Below are 17120 nucleotides of genomic sequence, written 5' to 3' on the forward strand. Positions count from 1 at the left end.
TACTTCACCAATATTACATTATCTGCAAGCAGAGTTTTTAATATACTTGTAAGATTTGATGTGAACTAGAAGTGCATATGAAATAGAATTAAGCACTCTTGTTTTTGAAAAGAGTGGGTCTGTTTATAATAAAACCAAAAATTTGGAATGTCGGTTTGCTTTCCATTTCATTTCAATAGTGTCAACGAAAACAATGAGAAAAAATGGAGATACTGACGAGATGTCGTTTGTGATTTTTCTTTCCTATAAGATGTGTTGTTGAGATTTCCCAGTTCGCCTGAAGATGATTTTATCACACACACACACACACACACACACACACACACACACACTCCACTACTAATCCACTACTCAACAAGAACCAAAAGATACGACAATTGAACACCTTGAATATCTTTATTATTTTGAACCTAAAGGATACACAATCAAAAATACTCAATGCTTTGCAACATCTCAACTAACAACAGCACAAGATTTCAAAAATCCTTTTTTTCTGACAACAAATATAAAAATGGAAAAAGAGCAGACTTGTGACCAAACATAGCAGAAAATCAAGCTTTGGCAGGAATTCAGATGAGACATTTCACCAAATCATCTCAAGAGTCCAAGGTTTCACCTCTGGTTAAATGCAAGCATAGACACCAGCTAAAGCAAGTCGCAAAGCTCTAAACACCTCCATCCATTGAGAAACAGTGAGAATATTACAATGTGCCTGACGAACATACACACCATGGGTAATTGCTCTCATGAGTTATTTACATCGAGGTTCAAAGTAGGAACCATAACATTCTGTACATTTGCAATATGATCGTTTGCCATTTTATTTTTGGCCTATATCAATATTTCAATAATATGTTGTAATAGGTGGTACATAAGAATGAGTCTAACAAGTAGGGTGTCTGTTTTCATATTCTAACGTGAGAGCATGTATGTATATTTTCTGCTGTTTCAGAAGTAAAAGCACAAAACTCTCTGTTTTATCATGCCTTTCAAGATTGTTGTTACCTAACTACATAAGGGGCGTATGGATATTCTGCTTCCATAATGGGTCATTGACACTCACAGACATTGTGGGGAAACCGCTTGACAAGATTGCAGAGTCATGCCTTTGTACAAACAATAGTTGAGTATTAAATACAAAAAAATGTACAACAAAAACAAATATTAATAAATAATAATAAAAAATGAATATAAGATTAAAACTACGCAGCTAAAAAATTAAACAATGGACATAAAAGAAACAAATGAGCCGGTGGAAATATTGGGGGATTAGGGAATTGCGTGATGCAGGTGTACGTGATGACAAATCTTTAAAAAGCAGCATGGAAAATCTCATTGGCTGTCTGTGTTGGGAGGCTTGACATCATGTTGGGCACTTCCAGCGGGAAGCCATGGAGAAACAGAGCGGGAGGTGGTCTGCTTGGCCATGCTGTAGTGGCTGATGACGGTGTAAAAGCGGCCGCGGCTGTTGGCATCCTGGGCGGTGTAGTAGGCCTCCAGTGAGGCAGGGATGCAGCGCTTGTGCTGTTGGAAAAAACAGGAATATGTAACATTAGAGCTATGAATTTTGACTCCAAATTTGTTGTCGGCATAAGAAATTTGTATTATTTTAAGATCATCATTTAAGCGCTTCAATGGGACAAATGTGCATCACGCATATCGCTATTATTCTGTCGTCATAGATTAATGTACTAATCATTTAAGAAGGTATATTAAGTGTCTTTATATGTAATTTCATAATTACTTCATATGTGTTTGAAATATTGTTACATTTACAGTAAACTAAAATATACTTCAATGTTATTTCTATTTAAAGTTGTATGTCATGTTTTTATATACATTTGTAATTACACATTTGTAATAATGAAGATGCAATTCATTTAAAAATATTAACTTTAAAGGGGTCCTATTATGCTCTTTTACAAAGTCTTGATTTTGTTTTGGGGGCGTACTAGAACATGCTCTCATGCTTGGTGGTTCCAATTTTTCACATAATTTACATTATTAAAATACTTTTCTCCCCAGCCTGGCACAAACGGCTCGATTAGTTCCGGCTTTGATGAAGGTCCGCCTTCCGAAAAACAAAATGTGTTGTGATTGGTTAGCTGTCCCAGTGCGTTGTGATTGGCGAACAGCTCAGATGGTGTTTCATTACTGCCCCGCCCCTTGCTCCGTCTTTCAAAAAAAGCTTTTGGCGAATCCGGCACTGTACTCCCTCGTGTTGTGGAAGCTGTCCTCAGTAAAATGCGCAGCACACAATAGCAAATTGGGGTTATAATGCTCAGGAACAGAGTTAAAAAAATAAATTGCAACCACTGTTTCCCGACATCATCCGCTTTCAGTAACACTATAGTTAAATTATAATCAAGAACGACACTGAAACATGATTTAAAATTAACTTTAAAGTAAAAATTTTAATTTCACATTATCACAAAGTACACTTTTTAAAAGTGTACTTATAGTTACGAAAGTGTACAAAGTGGTCTTTTAATTCGGCTTTTTTTGGCCTTTAATATTGTGAAATTTTGTCTAAAAACAAAGAGAGCATAAATATCATTTTGAATAACTATATGAATTTTACAGCAGTATATATTTACAGTATTTCTCTCTAAGTAACTGCATTGATACGTAACATTTGACAGTTAAAATGGATTAGTCTTATTTTCAGACATTAGTAGTTTAGTCAAATTAAACAACCATTACAGACAGTATTTAATTGCATTAATTGTTTAAATAGTTTTGAAATAATTAGTTTAATAAATGAAGAACATGAAGAAATTAAGAAATATTGTGTTCATCTACTTACCTTATACACAAAGCCATCAGGGCAGGTGTGGTCATAGGTAAACGCTTTGTACACCACCAGAAACACTATGCAGGACAGAAAGGCCAAGGCCAGTATGATGAGGATGGTCACCTGTGTGTGGAAAAAAAGACACAAGTTCATTACTGTGCCCTTTTAGCTATTCTAGAAAACTTGACACTTTACTTGTAGCTCAAACAGAAGACCATGCCAAGGTCATGAGGGAAAAGCAAGAAATGCAATGCAAGTCACTTTGTAATAAAGCATTTGCCAAATGTATAAATCTAGATCAAATGGTCATAACCTTGTACATTGCAAAGATAGTTGTGAGAATAGAACAGAACAGAAAAAATGACATTACATTTGAAATCTTATTGCTTGAATAAAACCAGTAAAAATGTGTTTAATTTGTACGAAAAACTGTAACGCGACCAAAGAAAGATCATGCTCATTTTTGTATTATTATTTATGTAAAAAATGATATTCAAAATGCACCTGAAAATAAGTCTTAAAACATCAAGCGAATCTGCTTCTCAAGTGAATTTATCTTTGTTTAAATTTAGTGAAGATAAATTCAGAATTTAGAATTTAGTAACCGTAACTGTTTGATGTCCAATGTTTGTTTAAAAGTCATAAGAAATATTTCTGCTTATATTTTGCCAAGTTGGATGCATGAAAGATACACATTTATGGTTGTTCTCGCATATTATAAATGAATTCAAAAGTGTGCCATAACATCAACACTGCATGGGCGTCAATTATAAAAACAAATGCAAAACAACTTCCAATTTTAAGGTCTCTGATGGTTCTTTAAACCTCTGCAAAGGCAAAGACAGGACTGGGGCTAAACGGTCAGATGGTGACAATAGTGTGATCACATCTCTGTTGTCGCTAATTTTTTCAAATCACTGTAATCCTCAAGTACATTCACCTCACAGGATGCAGTTCAATCTGTCACACTACATTTGTCTCGATGAAGCAGCTCATACAATAAATCTATGTGGTCCAATCTAGAAATCCCAGGCTTAAAGAAGCCATTTCTCGACCAGACCAGACTAATTTGTCAGGGGTGATTAGTTCTGTAAAAATTCAGGCCACTTTTAGCTTTTTAGTCCAAGAAACAGCAAATGGATGTTTTTGAGGACTGACTTATAAGAATTATGCAAATGGAAATGAAAGATAAATGAGAGAAAACCAGTTGACATCTGAATATTTCAGATCTCTCCAAGATACTGAAAAATGCCTGTGCTGTCAGAAAAGTGCAGCAACCCTTCCGCTAAATCAATAAAAAACTGCCATCTTGTATCAAAATTACTATTAACAACTGAATCCACAGCACCATGGACACTATTTCTGTGACAGTAGTGTAGCTAATTTTAAGAAAACAGAGGGGTTATAACTGAACTGGATGTTTGAGAGTGAATATCAGATTAATGGAAATTTTTCTACAGATATTGTGGTTCTGAACTGGATGGCACCAGATACAAAGGTTTTTCCAAAACAGAAAGCAACATTGTGCTACTTCCTAAGATACATAATTATAGATTAAATCTAAGGCATACACACACATATATAAATCATAAATTCAACTCAACAGCAAAACTATTTGCGTTCTATCACTGGCAGATTTGTTTTTTACTGTTTTTAAGAAAAACAAGTGAAAAAAATCTGCCATAGCCATAAGACAAAATACATATTTTAGACATTGGGAACTAGGATCCAAGACTATCAAATAATATGATAGTGTTTAGAAGGATGATGTTGAAAGAAGTTACAAAATCCATCCGAGATAAGTGTTGAGATAAATGTTTAATTAAAGCTGCAGTCCGTAACTTTTTTTGGTTAAAAATTATCCGAAATCAATATAAGTACATAACCAGCCAGTGTTCAAAACTATCGCCTTACTTTAGCCCGATTCACAACGGTTAACTTATAATAATGTTTTCTAATTTGAGTGGTACGGGTAGGTTTTTGCGGGAAATTCGAGCATGGCACTGCGTCATTACGTCACTTCTGTAAACATAAAGAAGTTGTCCCGGCTACTAGGCTATCGCATGTGAGGATCCTGCAGGTGGCGGATCGTTTATAGCCTTTTCTCACAGCAGCTAGAATAATAAAAATGTATCATTTTGACGGCGGATTGTAATCCAGAAAGGACTATGTGTTTATGAAACACATGTGAATGAAATTAAATTATATTCCAGTTTTTAATGTGCTTCTGATTACAGATAGCCTGGGATTACAAAGATTTGTATTTTAAAGAAAACCAGTTCGAAGGGAGCATAATTAGCTTTTTGGGTTAAAATAATTTCTTAATATGGAATTCGAGTGGTATGACAATTAGAGACTAGACTGTACAGAAATTTAAATCTACTCGCTTATACACACTATACTCATAGTCACGCAATGCTGATGTTGTTAACATTAACAATTTGAGAATAAAGTATAACAATAATAATATAATGGTTTCATGTGATATCAACTAACCGATCTTTAGATTAAATCACCATTGGTAGCGCGATTTATTGTAATGCTTTTATCCTCAGTTGGTCAGAACAAACGTGGCAGACTTGTTACTTACTTGTTCAGATGAAAATATACAGTGAAAATTCTTATTTGGGTCATATATTTCAAAACATAAGCTAGAATCTGTGATTGCAAAGTACAGTAAATATCCACACCGACTGCCACACTCCTCAAAACATTAGATTCATCCGCGTTGGAGAAAGATAATTCAGCAAACAGCTGCAATTGCAGGTTTTCAAACAGAGATGGTAACAAAGAGGCAAAACTTACGGACTGCAGCTTTAAGTACTGAAAACAATATAAAAAACGTTAAAATTTAAATGGAACTATTTCCATAACTATAGAACTAAAGCCCAGCCCTGGAGTGCACATAATGAGGGCTCCTATAAGCATGAGCCAATTGTGACTAGGCTGGGGACTACATAACAAGACCTGGAGGGCAGGGACATCCAAGTTATAAAACCTGGTGAAGGTGGACGACAAGCTATAGCCGACAGCCGCACAGATATCACAATTGGAAACTCCGCTGGACCAAGCCCAGGAGGAGGCCATTCCTCTAGTGACCTGCTCATCCTCTGAGTTAGGAAGAGCCAGAAGGGTGATGACTTGTGCTCTGAACAGAGTGGTTAGCACCTTAGGCACATAGCCGGTTTGAGGATGACTCTACAGTCGTTAGGCCCAAACTCAAGAAGCACTGAATGACAGTGCCTGTAAATCACCCACTCAATTGACCGACGCTAGAGTCTCCGGGGGAGGACCGTTTTCATGAAAGAAGGCGGTCAGTGAGCGAAGCGGGGTGAGACTCATGCTCTCGAAAGTGAGAGCAGTCTGTCCCGGTGAGCGCAGCCTCAGTGTGAGCATTGCCCAGGCAAGCGACACATTCACTGTGCCTGTCTGAGTCATGCATGGGTTCCTTGCATGAGCCACACTCTCTTTTAAGTCGCCGAATGGCCGCAGGGGAAGCACTGGGAGAGGCGATCTTCTGCTGCCGGGGCTCTTCTATGGCAAGTAGGCTTCGGGCTTCCTGCTGCTTCTTCTTCTTCAGAGTCAAGCGAGGAGATGATCTTTGCGCTGAAGAAGAAAATTCTGACTAAATGGTTCTCAGAGCCAACTTATATATCAGTCGGCCCCATCCCTTTTGGTGGACTGAAGCACCATTTGTTCATGCAGTTAGATGAACCGGAACAAATCAGGCTTCGGTATTCAGAGTAAACAGGAGTTTCCCCAATGGGAGAGACCGCTCGAAAGGGAACTTATTCTGCTAGTCTGCTTTTACTGCTGTCGTGCTCTTGCAAAGTATTCTAACTCAAAGTTAAAAAAGAGTTGTCAGAAGCTTAATGGTGGTATAGGCGTAATGTAGTCATCACTGCAGCACTCCATATTGTTTTTTTTTTTGTCACATTATTAGATTATCATGTTGTTAGCATCATGCTAATTTACATGCATGTAATCTAAAACCATTAAGAGCATTTCAGATGTTATTTTTGAGGGTCTATTTCATTTTAGGATATGGAAGCACACAGTTAAGCAAAGGTAAAATGTTAAACACAATATAAGCTGGATTAATTTTAGAATCATATGACCGTTATCTGTTTTTCTCTCTCCATTTATTTATTATTTTATCACAGATTAAACAAGTGTACAGCCTGATGTCCTTGGCCATAATTGGCCCCATTTGTACCATGATGCTAAGTGGTGGGACTAGCGCCAAAATGTCTGGGTGCCTTTCACGCTCTGAGTAGCATCTAGATTTGAACCACTTTTGTGTTTTAAGCCACCCCCTGATGAGACATTTTCAACAGTTATTTATTTATTTATTTATTTTATTATTATTACTTTTTTTCCTTTTTTCCTTTTTTTCCTGCATGAAATTTGGCTATGGTTTGATGGGGAAAGTCTTTAATTGTCTTTTTGCTTCAATCTGAGCACCTGCTGTTGTTTGCAGGATAAATAAATGAATAATTATTCATTATTTTTGCATATTATTAATGCTGTCTTCATAGACATTAAAATATTTGTATCCCCATCCACAACAAAAGAAAGATAGGGAGCCATAAAAAAAAGCCTCATTCTGGCAAATCAAATCCAGACAGGGGACAGAATCGGCATAAAATGAGGTCATTCTGACTCAAATGTCAATGTGTTTGTGGCACACAAGACATACCACCATCTGCTTTCATGTTTGTCACATAGTTTATTCATCATTATTGTGACATACTGATGAGCCTCAAGGTTGTAGGGTGTTTTGATGTTGTTTTTCTTGGTCCCTAGTGTTGTTTTTTTGGGGTCAGATTAATCTATGTCCAGAAAACCATAATCCCCAGGGTGGATTTATTCAATATCTCATCTTCTCTGGAGTGCTGAGAGTATTAAAGCTTCATGCTGATTCTTCATGTACTATAGAGGCTACAGACCTTTTATTATAAATAAAATGATAACATGCAAAGATGTACAGACATTACACCCATAGATGTTAAAATACTTTTCCATATTCCAGTTTAGTCTCACTCCAAAGAACGTCTGATGCATACTGCATGCAAAATTTAGAAGTACTGCACTTTCTCTTTTTGGCAAGCTCCAACCTAACTGGCTGACTACAGTTTTTGGGAGTAAGGATACACTGGGCTTTTAAATAAGTCTGTCTGAAAACAAAGCTGTGTTGTATCAGGTTGATATTATACAATGTAAACTTTCGAGTATGAAATAATTCCAGGTTTCACCACATTTTACCAGTTTTGAGGCTTAAAATCTTTAAAAGACATCCAATGCTTTGTTTAAAGCACTTAGTACCAAACTAGACATTCACAAGCAAAAGTCTACATTCTTCTATTTATTACTGTTGGATAGACAAAAATTCTGATAACATTGTCTACACTTATTTTACATTTCCATTCTTTTAATATACATAAATATCTCTAAGTAACAACAACCAGACAACACAGTAACATTGGTTAAACAATGTTGGTTTAAATTGTTTAACAAACTTGATATCATGCACCAAGTAAAAAACAGATATTCTTCTTTCTTCTCTCCAGACACCAAGAACACTACAAAATAGTGCTGTTGCATTTTATTATTTTTCTGTTAAGTCTGTCCTCTTTCATACTCTTGTTTCTCTCCTCTATTGTCTGCCCATCATGCTCGCTCTATAATACTCCCTGCCTCTCCGCTGCCTTTTAATACATACTGCATGGCCTTCTCCCACCTGAATGTTCTGCAGTTCAGATCATCATTTGCCAGCCTCTGTGACTCCATGTTTGAAAGAGTTTTTCCTTGTTAGAACCTTGCTAATGGTTTTGATTGTTCCCCCAAAGATGCATTTATAATTACCATAATTATGGCACAATTTAATTTACTTCTTGTCTATTAGGCACTGTATTCTGATACACAAGGCCAGGACTGATTTTTTCAGCTTATAATATGTCTGGCACTTGTTTACTAGTTTTGCTAACTGAATAAGCCATGGCTATATATAAAGAGCTTAACTGGAGTGTTTCAAGGACAGTCTAAATAACACGTTCTTGCTGAAAATGAGTTTAGATGAACTTCTAAGTTATACTTTTTACAAAAAGAACTATACTTAGGCCTATACACTGCTGTTTTTATTTATATTTACCATTTATTTACCATATAAAAATCATATTTTTTATGGAAGAGATAGATTTGGAACATATTGTTTTCACAGCCACATCATTTCATGCTGTAGCCATGTCATATTATTTCCTTGGGAATACTATATTAATTTGAGAACACAATCTTAATTTGTCAAAGGCAGAAGAACAATATCCAACACTGCCATATTTTCATGTTGAATGAACAAACCTGTCTACACTTGGACACCACGAATTTTACTTTTTTCTCAAGTCTCACTTACTATCAGGTACTTCTGGTCATTAGGGTCCACCATCTCGCTACACAATGGATGCTTGTTTGTCCAGGTCCATATACAGTATAGCCTATACTAAACAATGGAACCAAATTATTGGAAGAATTATTGGAAGAATGACTAACAACTGACACCTCCTCTGATGGTGATGATTAATAGTTTCATTCATAGTGTTATTGCCATTGTTATTTATATAAATAAAAGTTAAAAAAATTGACTTTAAGATCCTGCAAAGAGAAAATTTTACCTCACTCTCACCTTTTTACATAAACAATGAGAGACCATAAAAACTTTCGCCTCTTCATTCAAGTGCTTGGTTCACGCATGTGCATATCAGCCGCTCTTTGTTCTTCAGTCTGAGTTGGAACTGTTACCTCAGTTCAGTGACTGTTGGAGGAACTGGAGCTCTGAATGAGTTGGTAAATACCAGCATCATAGGATCATATACACCAGTATTTTGGCTCATTTCGAGTCATAGTGACGATCAGGGACATCCAAAAGTGAGTAACTTGTAGATTTGTGCTGGTCGAGCTGTTGACTTTCAGATGGTTGAGTCCGATTTGGTGAAATAGTTCAAAAAGAACAGGTTCAAAAGTATGATTCGTTCGCGAACCGGACATCACTTTTTTTACATTTAACCACTGTATTTTTAAATTAACTCAATTTATTGAGACAAACAACAAATATGTTTTAGTTTTAACAGTCAAAAACTAAATAAAAATTAAACAAATATCTAATTTCTAATGTTTTATATGCAGATTAAATAGGTTAAACTTTTGGCTTGTCTCCCGAGGGCGCAATGAGCAAAATAATGCAGCACATAAAAAATTGTCAACGCAAGGAAGTAACTGTCTATAAAAAAAACCGTGCATTACGTCTAAATGAAGTCATGTAAATCAAATATAATTTCATAAATTGCATAAACAATTATGACCAAAACAGCATCACGTATTTATGCATTGCTTAATACAAAGAGCCGAATCGCCCATCACACAGATTGCCTTTAAAAGCATATGAGACGCAGTGAAAAGGAAAAAACCTCCACAAAAATGTATTTGTCCGTCTAGAAAAAGCGCTGAATATGCGTTCTGTGTGAATGCCTTGGTTTCCGTTTTAACCTAATCAAGATCTTCTACGCATTGAGCTTCTATATTTCTCTAATATTTTGAATGAATAACGCAGCAACTGCGTGTCTCGTGGGCTAGACTAACAAAAAATTAAACTACAACGTCACTTACATTATCATCACCGCATCTCGTGCTCCACTGATGACGCTCCCTGACGCACATCTAACATTGGATTGTACTATTTTTGCATTCAAATGCAAATGTTTATTTTAAATTCGACTAATATTCATTCTTTACTCACAATCTCCTCATCACAGGCAGGCACAGCACTCATGTTTGTGTTTGTGTGTGCTGTCTGCGTATATAGCACTCATAGCACGTGCCTATATCGTGCACTATATCGAAAATTTTTTATATCGTTATCGAAGAAGGTGTACCGTCGATAAATATCAATACCGTTTTATCGCCCAGGCCTACCTGAGGCTCTGGATTACAGGTAATAATGTTATCAATAATGTTCAGTTTCTTTCACAGACCGATTGTTTCACTTCATAAGACCTCAATATATTGTCAAGAGCCAGGGGTATTCATTTTGTGTTCCTTGATAAGCTGTTTTATTCTCAAAAATAGGCAGCCGCTCACTTGCATTTTATGAATCACCAAGGACCACAGTTTCAGCTAAAAATCTTCTTTACTGTTCTACTCAAAAAAAAAAAAAATCATAAAAATTACGGTTGAACCACTGATGTCACATGGACTATTTTAACGATGTCCTTACTACTTTTCTGGGCCTTGAACTTTGTAGTTGCATTGCTGTCTATGGAGGGTCAGACCTATGACCTATTTAACCTATGAATCCTGTAAAATGCATTCACTGGTTCTGACCTTATAGTGACCCTAACTCTTAACCCAGGCTCATTGGAAATATGTGCCTGTGGCAATGTTTCAGCAACACCAATATTACATACCTAAATGCAGTTTCGTGGCAGTTTCACAAGTGCAACGCCATATCATGTGAGCTACCGAGCAAACCTACTGCATTAAAAACCCATACAAATGAAGCTGTATATGTGACACAAACATTTAAAAGTATCAGTTTTCCAATCTCGCAGCATGTTAAAATAGTTTTTAAGTCATAACATAATAGTGTGCATTATTGGGCTTTCTTACACAAAACTCTGGCCCTGTTTCAAAAATTCTCATTTGTCTTTTTTTTTGCAATTAATATAAAAGGAATCTGTCTTAGCATCCCTGTGCTTTCATTCTGGAATACTGTAGTCGTGGTTCAATGAGTCTCCCTTGTTCCTGGCATTATCCTACTGCCTCTGCAACTGCAACAATCGCCTACAAACACAGACAGACCACTTTCCACTCCATATGTGTGAGCAGCCCATCCGTCACAATTTCCTCAGGGGTTCTGAGATTCTCAGTTTCATCTACTCTTGCCGCATAACAACGGTTCCCACAAAGCAGTGTGATACCAGTCAGTAAGTAAATCAATGCATCCCTGAGCTTCAGATGGCGGAAGACTCATTTTCCCAGAGTAACTCTGTTATGAGATGTGTGCCAAGGCTAACCACAGAGCATTAAAGAAGATATCCAGCTTTTATTTTTATTAGATGAACAATACCTCAGACATCTGCTTTCCAAATTACCCACTCCTCCCACCTTGTATTTTTGAGCGTTTAAGATTAACTGAGGAAAAGTGCACAGACATTTTGAGAAAAAAAAAAAAAAAACAGTTTTGGGATTTGTAATCTTAAACTTCATCTGTTTCTAAGCATTTGCTATAGACACACAGCGGTGAAACAGGGTGAGGAGAGGCTGGGGAAAATCATTGACGCGTTAGGCATCAAGGGAACAAAATTCAGTATTTGTTAAGTATCAATGCCAGTCTGTTCTCTCAGAAGAAAATATGGCCTCGCTCTGTTCACTGCCTAAGGCACCATCTTCCAGGTACCAGGACGTACCTGATGTGAATGTTGTTCCATATGTTAGACAGCATATAGCTGGTTTTAGAAATGTAAAGGCAGAATCGCATGTCCTTCGCAGAAAAGGCAATTCCAGAATTCAAAGCATGAATGAAATCCAATATGACAGATTAAGTAAAGATTCTATTAAATTCTGAAATAAATAAATAAAAAGTATATATATCAGTGGCGAGCGGTGACTTTTTTAACCGAGTATGCTGAGTGAAATTCATCTCCAATCCTTCTTCTATCATTTCAAGTTTATCCATTATTCGAGCGCTTTGCGAACAGCTTACCTCGCGCATTAAATCAGCCGCAGACCAGCAAATCACTGAGAACGCGCTGTAATCCTGACGAGTCATAGCAACAAGAGCGGAGGCGAGAAAGCTGCGGAGAATCCGCTCGCCCGGAAGCAACCGCAACTGGTAGATTTAAAGAAAATTACTGCCGTTTGGCAAATAAATCATTGTACGTACTTATTCCTAACTCTTTAAGCTTTAAGTTACATTTCAAATAACAAGGGATCAACTTATATGTTTATATGAATTATCCCGTAAACTTATTCTCTCAGATGGCCTGGGTATGCAGAGCATTCGCAGCTTATATGGACGGAACGCCACTGATATATATATATATATATGTGTGTGTGTGTGTGTATGTATGTATATAGCTTTATTATAGTATTACACCGCTAGCGTAGCAACAATCTGTCTATGCAGAACATTCCAAATTTATTTTCATTTATCATTTTCAAAACAGTACTTTCTTTTAATGTCATTGTCTTCTGAAACTTTTATGTCATATAAATATAATTACACCTTTGTAAAGATAAACTTAAATTTAAAATAATCTCATGGTTAAGTCATTATATATTGAGCATTATCCAAAAGAAATAATAAAATCTATGATTAATCAGTTATCAGCCATGTTTTCCAGTTTTAGTAATCAGCATCTACTGTAGTCAAGTGTTTACTGCAGAAGTGTGTACCAACGTTTTCTTTAGAGTGCATTAATTTCTGCGCACACTGAAAACATGCCGTAAAGCATTTTTTTTATCTAATTATGGCCTAATTACCATGAATATTACATATTCATAACAACTGTTTTTGAATAAGCCATAACAATCTCGACAACTATTAACACAGAAACACTGTTTTGTAGTGTGGCTCTCTACACGGCTAGAAATCCCTTTCCATTTCATAAAAGGAGAAGTGACACAAATGAAAGAATTCTCCTCAGGGGTAGGACAGAAATGTCATGTTCAGCTCCAATTACTGTATCTTAATATGAGCCAATTAGGCTGGTCTCTTTGGAGATACCCAAATTGAAGGGAACAAAAGAACAATCTAAAAGACAAACACTATTTATCGGAGAATCCTTCAGAATGTTTAAGGCAAAAGAAAAGAGAGCTTCTGAGAAAAAAAATCCCTTTTGAGCTACTCTTTTATCTTAGAATTCTAAAGACAGTTTTTTTTTTACTGCAACAGAGGAAACAGCTCTAAGAAATATTAAAACCTGAGAATCTCATAGTATTTGGTCTTTCAGAGTATCAACTGAGCACTGATTTTCATTTTGGTTGTGCCAGCTGAACACTTGATACTCCTAGCAGGCGTAGAAGGGCAATTTTTTAAGCATATTTCATCATGTAATTGTATTGTGAAGCACGGTATAAAAAAAACTTAAATGAGATATTTGAAAATTAACTCTGATCAAAATTAGAGAACACTTACAGATACCTCCAAATTGTTGGTGTTAATCTGGCACCTGGTGCAAATAATTTCTTTAACCCTTGTGCGACCTTTTGGACATTTTTGTCCTTTTCAGTTTTGTTTTTTTGATCATTTTGCCTGTGTTATTGCCAACTGCATACATTTTGGCACAGGTGAGTATTTTTATTGGAATTTTACTATTTCACTTCCATTTCCTTTAATAAATCTGTTTTGCACTAGGTACAAAAAATTGTTCCTCTCAGGACCTTAGTTCTTGTAATATTTGAGAGAGAAAAACTCTACTGCAAATCACAAAGCCAACCACTGTGTGCACCAGCAGAGTTTTGCTGGCATCAAATGGGGAAAATTGGTACTGCGCCCAAACAAAATCTTACTGAAAGCTCATTTTTTGAGATATCAACCTCAAATTTGGAATACAACTTGTTTATATTTATGGCTTTGATTTTCTAGCAGTATATAGAGTTCAACATGTTTCATAAAATATATATTTTATATAAAACATCGTTCATAAATCATTTTCATAAACCTAAACATCACTTTTTTTTTGGTTTCACTTTTTAAACTTTTTTTACTTCAACAATAATCTGCCATGGGTCTTCTTTAAAATGAGACCAAACTTAACTCTGTGCTCCCAAGCTTCACATTTTTATGACAGTTTTTTGACATGGACATTTTTGTCCACTATAGACCTATGTGTAACTTTTTTTAATTGACGGACAAGGGTTAATTATATAATAAACCCTATTTAACTAGCAGCATTCCTCTAATTTTCACTGAGATTGTAAGATGGCGGGCCGCTCTAAGGTGACTGAAACCCTGTGACAGGAGGTTGTCCAGATGAAGGACAAATGGATTACTTTTCAGCCACTGCAAGAGAAGTTGGTCATTCTAAATCTGTGATTTCTCAAATACTTCAGCTTCAGCTCAAATACAACTAAAGCAGTTCCTTGAAGCTAAGAACACTGAAATAATGAAATGGCCAGCCCAGAGTCCTGATCTAAACCCGATTGAAAATCTCTGGAAAATCCTTGGCGTTTTTTTTTTTTACAGGGAAGTTGTATCTGTCATTTATACTGCAGTGCTAATCTAACTTCCTCTCAAGTGTAGTCTTATTGCGATGTGCTAACTACTTCTCTGATCCAATGTAGAGCTAGAAGGCTTCTGTAGGGGGTAATCAACAATATGGCAGAATAACAAGACTGCCTCTCCAGGGCCGTGTCTCTCACACCAGTGAGCCTGTAGGCATTTTGGCCATTAGCCCTGCTAACAGTGTGTGCTGAAAGACAGAGAAAGACAGAGAGAAACTGTGCAGTAGGGAGAGCTGCTCCATGCTACTAATTGCTCCCCAAGCACCCTATAGGTGCATAGGTAAGAGGCTTTTGCTCAAGAGAGGCAACAGTGTCATAGAATAATGTGAACTCATTTTGCTGTGTAGTCAGATACAGTGAAATGCGTGTTTTGCCATTCTACTGGAACATTTTTACCAGCATTGGCACATTTTTTGGACATGTCCTGTAAAGTTGTATCATAACGAAAATAAATGAAGGCTGTCAAAATGTATGATGTCATATGGTATCAAATAATTTTTTATTCAAATTTGTAATCAAAACTTTCTTTTGATTTTAGAGTGAAATATGTTTCGTTGTGATTCATTCTCTCGTCTATTACCAGTGCAGGTTTATAAGTAATAATGTCTGGTATTCATATACATAATTTATCTGGGTATTGCCTGAATTCCATTAGAACAGCACATGCAGGAAGTGTGTGACTCAAGAGAAAGTAATTTGCATTTTGTATTAGATCACACTATAATGTGGACACAATCCAGATTCATTAGTCATAGCTCTATGCGAGCTCACAATGTGTTAACATTATGCTGAACTTGCTCATCTGGTGAGTAAAACTCTGTTGCTGAAGTGTAATGTGTTTTTTTGTTTGTTTTTGTTTTTTTGAATAAATCAAAAATGAGAAGCAGGCTGCATTTGCATGCATTTTATTTTGTGATTTCACTGGACCAAAGAGTGGATTACAGATAAGAGCTGGGCAGGAGAAAACACTGCTGTTCTGTAACAGGAACCACAGCAGATGAGCAGCAAAACTTCAAACTCGAATGCCGATATCATCACTCTTTAAATTGTACTAAACAATTCATCTTTGGAGATATATTAAATATACATATATATATATATATATATATATATATATCCGGCCCTATACAATGTGACGTCACACTGCATGAGAATCAAAACGGCAGGCCTAGTGAGACTGACATGGTTTAAAGGGGACTAAAAAATGAGTTGTGGGTGGATTTTTATCATTGTAAGGTGGTTGTGTTCACACACTGCCAACACACATTTATGTCAAAACACCATGCAAAAGTGGATTTTGCATAATAGGTGCCCTTTAAAAATTAAAGTTTACTGAATTCCGATTGGGCGGGAAACCTTCCCAACCCTTAACCACACCCCTGACACCAAGCACCACGGGCCAAAAAAAAACTTTCCTACAGCTCACATGCAAAACAATACACTGACAACTGTCAAAAACAGGTTATTCTATAAACCTGACGATGCAATGTAAAACTGAGTTGAGTTCTGATTTTTTTCCAGTTTTGATGTTAATCACAACATCACACACTGAAAAATCCATCAGCACCCAGAAAAAGATGTTTACATGCCGAGCGAAATAATGTGCGCACAAAAACACGTGCGTATGCCTCTCTTCCAGATGTGACATTTATAAATTGCAAATTATCTTGAAATTGTGCGCAGCTGACTGGTGTCAGATCTCTGCCTTGTAAACGGCCCCTAATTAATATCATTACCATATAAAAGAGCAGACACCAATATCTGAATTTCTATGCTTGAGAATGACGCACAAAGAAAAAAAAAAACTTTACTGAGTCTGAAATTGAGGTCCCGCTGGCGGAGGTAGAGGTTCGTGCGGGGACGCTTTTTATTTAATAATGTGTAATTATTCTGTGGACAAACTGTGTGTGTTGTTATATTTTTTCAATTGACTATTATCAAAATTACTACTTCTAGAAACAACAGAAATAATAATAATAATAATAATAATAATAATAATAATAATAATAATAATAATAATAATAATAATAATAATAATAATAATAATAAT

The 17120-nt window shown here is 36.2% G+C and overlaps 1 protein-coding gene across 1 annotated transcript in view; it reads right to left on the reverse strand.

Moving 5' to 3' along the window:
- Positions 1-388: 388 nt before the first annotated feature.
- LOC107713183 (neuron-specific protein family member 2-like) overlaps positions 389-17120 on the reverse strand; it is a 27041-nt gene continuing 10309 nt past the window's right edge. The window contains exons 4-5 of the mRNA XM_016518618.1: positions 2807-2917; positions 389-1524 (exon numbers count right to left, since the gene is read on the reverse strand). Coding sequence (XP_016374104.1) covers positions 1333-1524; positions 2807-2917 — 303 coding nt within the window. The 3' untranslated portion in view covers positions 389-1332. The remainder of the gene's footprint in view (positions 1525-2806; positions 2918-17120) is intronic.

The sequence above is a fragment of the Sinocyclocheilus rhinocerous genome, unplaced genomic scaffold (genome assembly GCF_001515625.1).
Source record: "Sinocyclocheilus rhinocerous isolate Xijiao unplaced genomic scaffold, SAMN03320098_v1.1 scaffold387, whole genome shotgun sequence".
Classification (NCBI taxonomy): domain Eukaryota; kingdom Metazoa; phylum Chordata; class Actinopteri; order Cypriniformes; family Cyprinidae; genus Sinocyclocheilus; species Sinocyclocheilus rhinocerous.